At 63.0% G+C, this 1,346-nt stretch overlaps 1 protein-coding gene across 1 annotated transcript in view; it reads left to right on the top strand.

Annotated features, from left to right (window-relative positions):
- Positions 1-795: 795 nt before the first annotated feature.
- Positions 796-1,346, top strand: part of LOC102503011 (mas-related G-protein coupled receptor member G) — a 1,624-nt gene continuing 1,073 nt past the window's right edge. The window contains 3 exon segments of the mRNA XM_027774575.1: positions 796-1,151; positions 1,153-1,236; positions 1,238-1,344. Coding sequence (XP_027630376.1) covers positions 796-1,151; positions 1,153-1,236; positions 1,238-1,344 — 547 coding nt within the window.

The following is a 1,346-nucleotide window of genomic DNA, read 5'->3' as shown; positions in this document are numbered from 1 at the left end:
GCCCAGTCTACTCTTCCCTGGCCAGCGTACTGGCTGGATAGGAACAGGTGCATTCTTCAGTGACCCTCAGCTTCTTGCTCCTTGAAAGGGGCCAGATGCAAACTCTTGTGTCCCCTTCCCCACTATGTGTGTCAGTGGCTCCCAAGAGGACCCCAGGGCTCTGCAACCCATCGCCAAAGTCCCCACACCCCACCTGCCCTGCCTGCTGGGATGCCCTCGAGGGTTCAATCCCCTCCTGAGGCTGGGAGGGTAAAGGGAGGCCAGGGTCTCCTGAGGCCACCCAAAACCTCTGCCCAGCACAGGACAGAGTGTCTGTGGGCCCATCACTGGACACTGTCAGGAGGCCATCTGGGGTGAGGGCAACCTGAGCAGGAGCATGGTCCAGGAGCCCGGGTAGACAGCCCGCCTCTGCTGGGAGCGAGACCCCCACGTGTGCAGCCCACGAGTGTGTCACCTTCACCTGCTGAGACCCGTGCAGCACATGACGGACCTCTGCAACGGTGCCCCTCACCACAGAGGACACAGAAACCTTTCGTGCCCAGCCACGGGGGGTGCAAGGACCACCCTGTTCAGGCACTGCTATGCATTAGGGACGAGGCACCAAGAGGCTCACAGGGACACGCATTGACTTAAGGTCACAGGACTGGGAAGGGTGGCCCAGGAGCTGCACTGGGACCACACTATGGGGACTGTGGCCGATGCTCCCTGCGTCCCCAGCAGGTGCATAAACTGTGTCAGCCAACGTCTGTCGCCCCCTTCGCAGGGTTGCTCAGACTGCCCGCTGTGCTGGCCGGGATGTTTGGCCTGTTCGGCATCTGGAGGACCTTTACCACCGTCGTCTTCTACCTGACTCTCGTCATCGCCCTGGCGGGGCTGGTGGGCAACGGGATCGTGCTCTGGAACCTGCTCCTCCACGTCAAGAAGGGCCCCCTCTCCCTCTACCTGCTCCACCTGGCCATCGCGGACCTCCTGTTCCTGGCCTGCCAGGTGGCCTTCTCCATCGTCCAGGCTGCCTTGGGCTCTGAGGACACGCTCTACTTCGCAGTTGCCTTCGTGGGGTTCTCGGCGGGGCTGTGGCTACTGGCAGCCTTCAGTGCCGAGCGCTGCCTCTCCGAACTCTTCCCCAACTGCTGCCAGGGCTGCCGCCTGACGGCTGACCTGCCTGCACTACCACGCAGCCAGCATCACGTGGCTCCTGGCTCTGGTCTGTGTGACCTGTGCGGCTGGCCTGGTCCTGTTGGGTGTCCTGCTGCTCCCAGCGCCAGCGCCCCAAGTTCTATGGCATCACCCTGGGCTCCGCTCCCCTGCTCTTATTCTGCGGCCTGCCCTTAGTCCTCTACTGGAGC

Source organism: Tupaia chinensis, unplaced genomic scaffold (genome assembly GCF_000334495.1).
Source record: "Tupaia chinensis unplaced genomic scaffold, TupChi_1.0 Scaffold000047_1, whole genome shotgun sequence".
Classification (NCBI taxonomy): Eukaryota; Metazoa; Chordata; class Mammalia; order Scandentia; family Tupaiidae; genus Tupaia; species Tupaia belangeri.
This window is presented reverse-complemented; position numbering and strand designations above follow the sequence as displayed.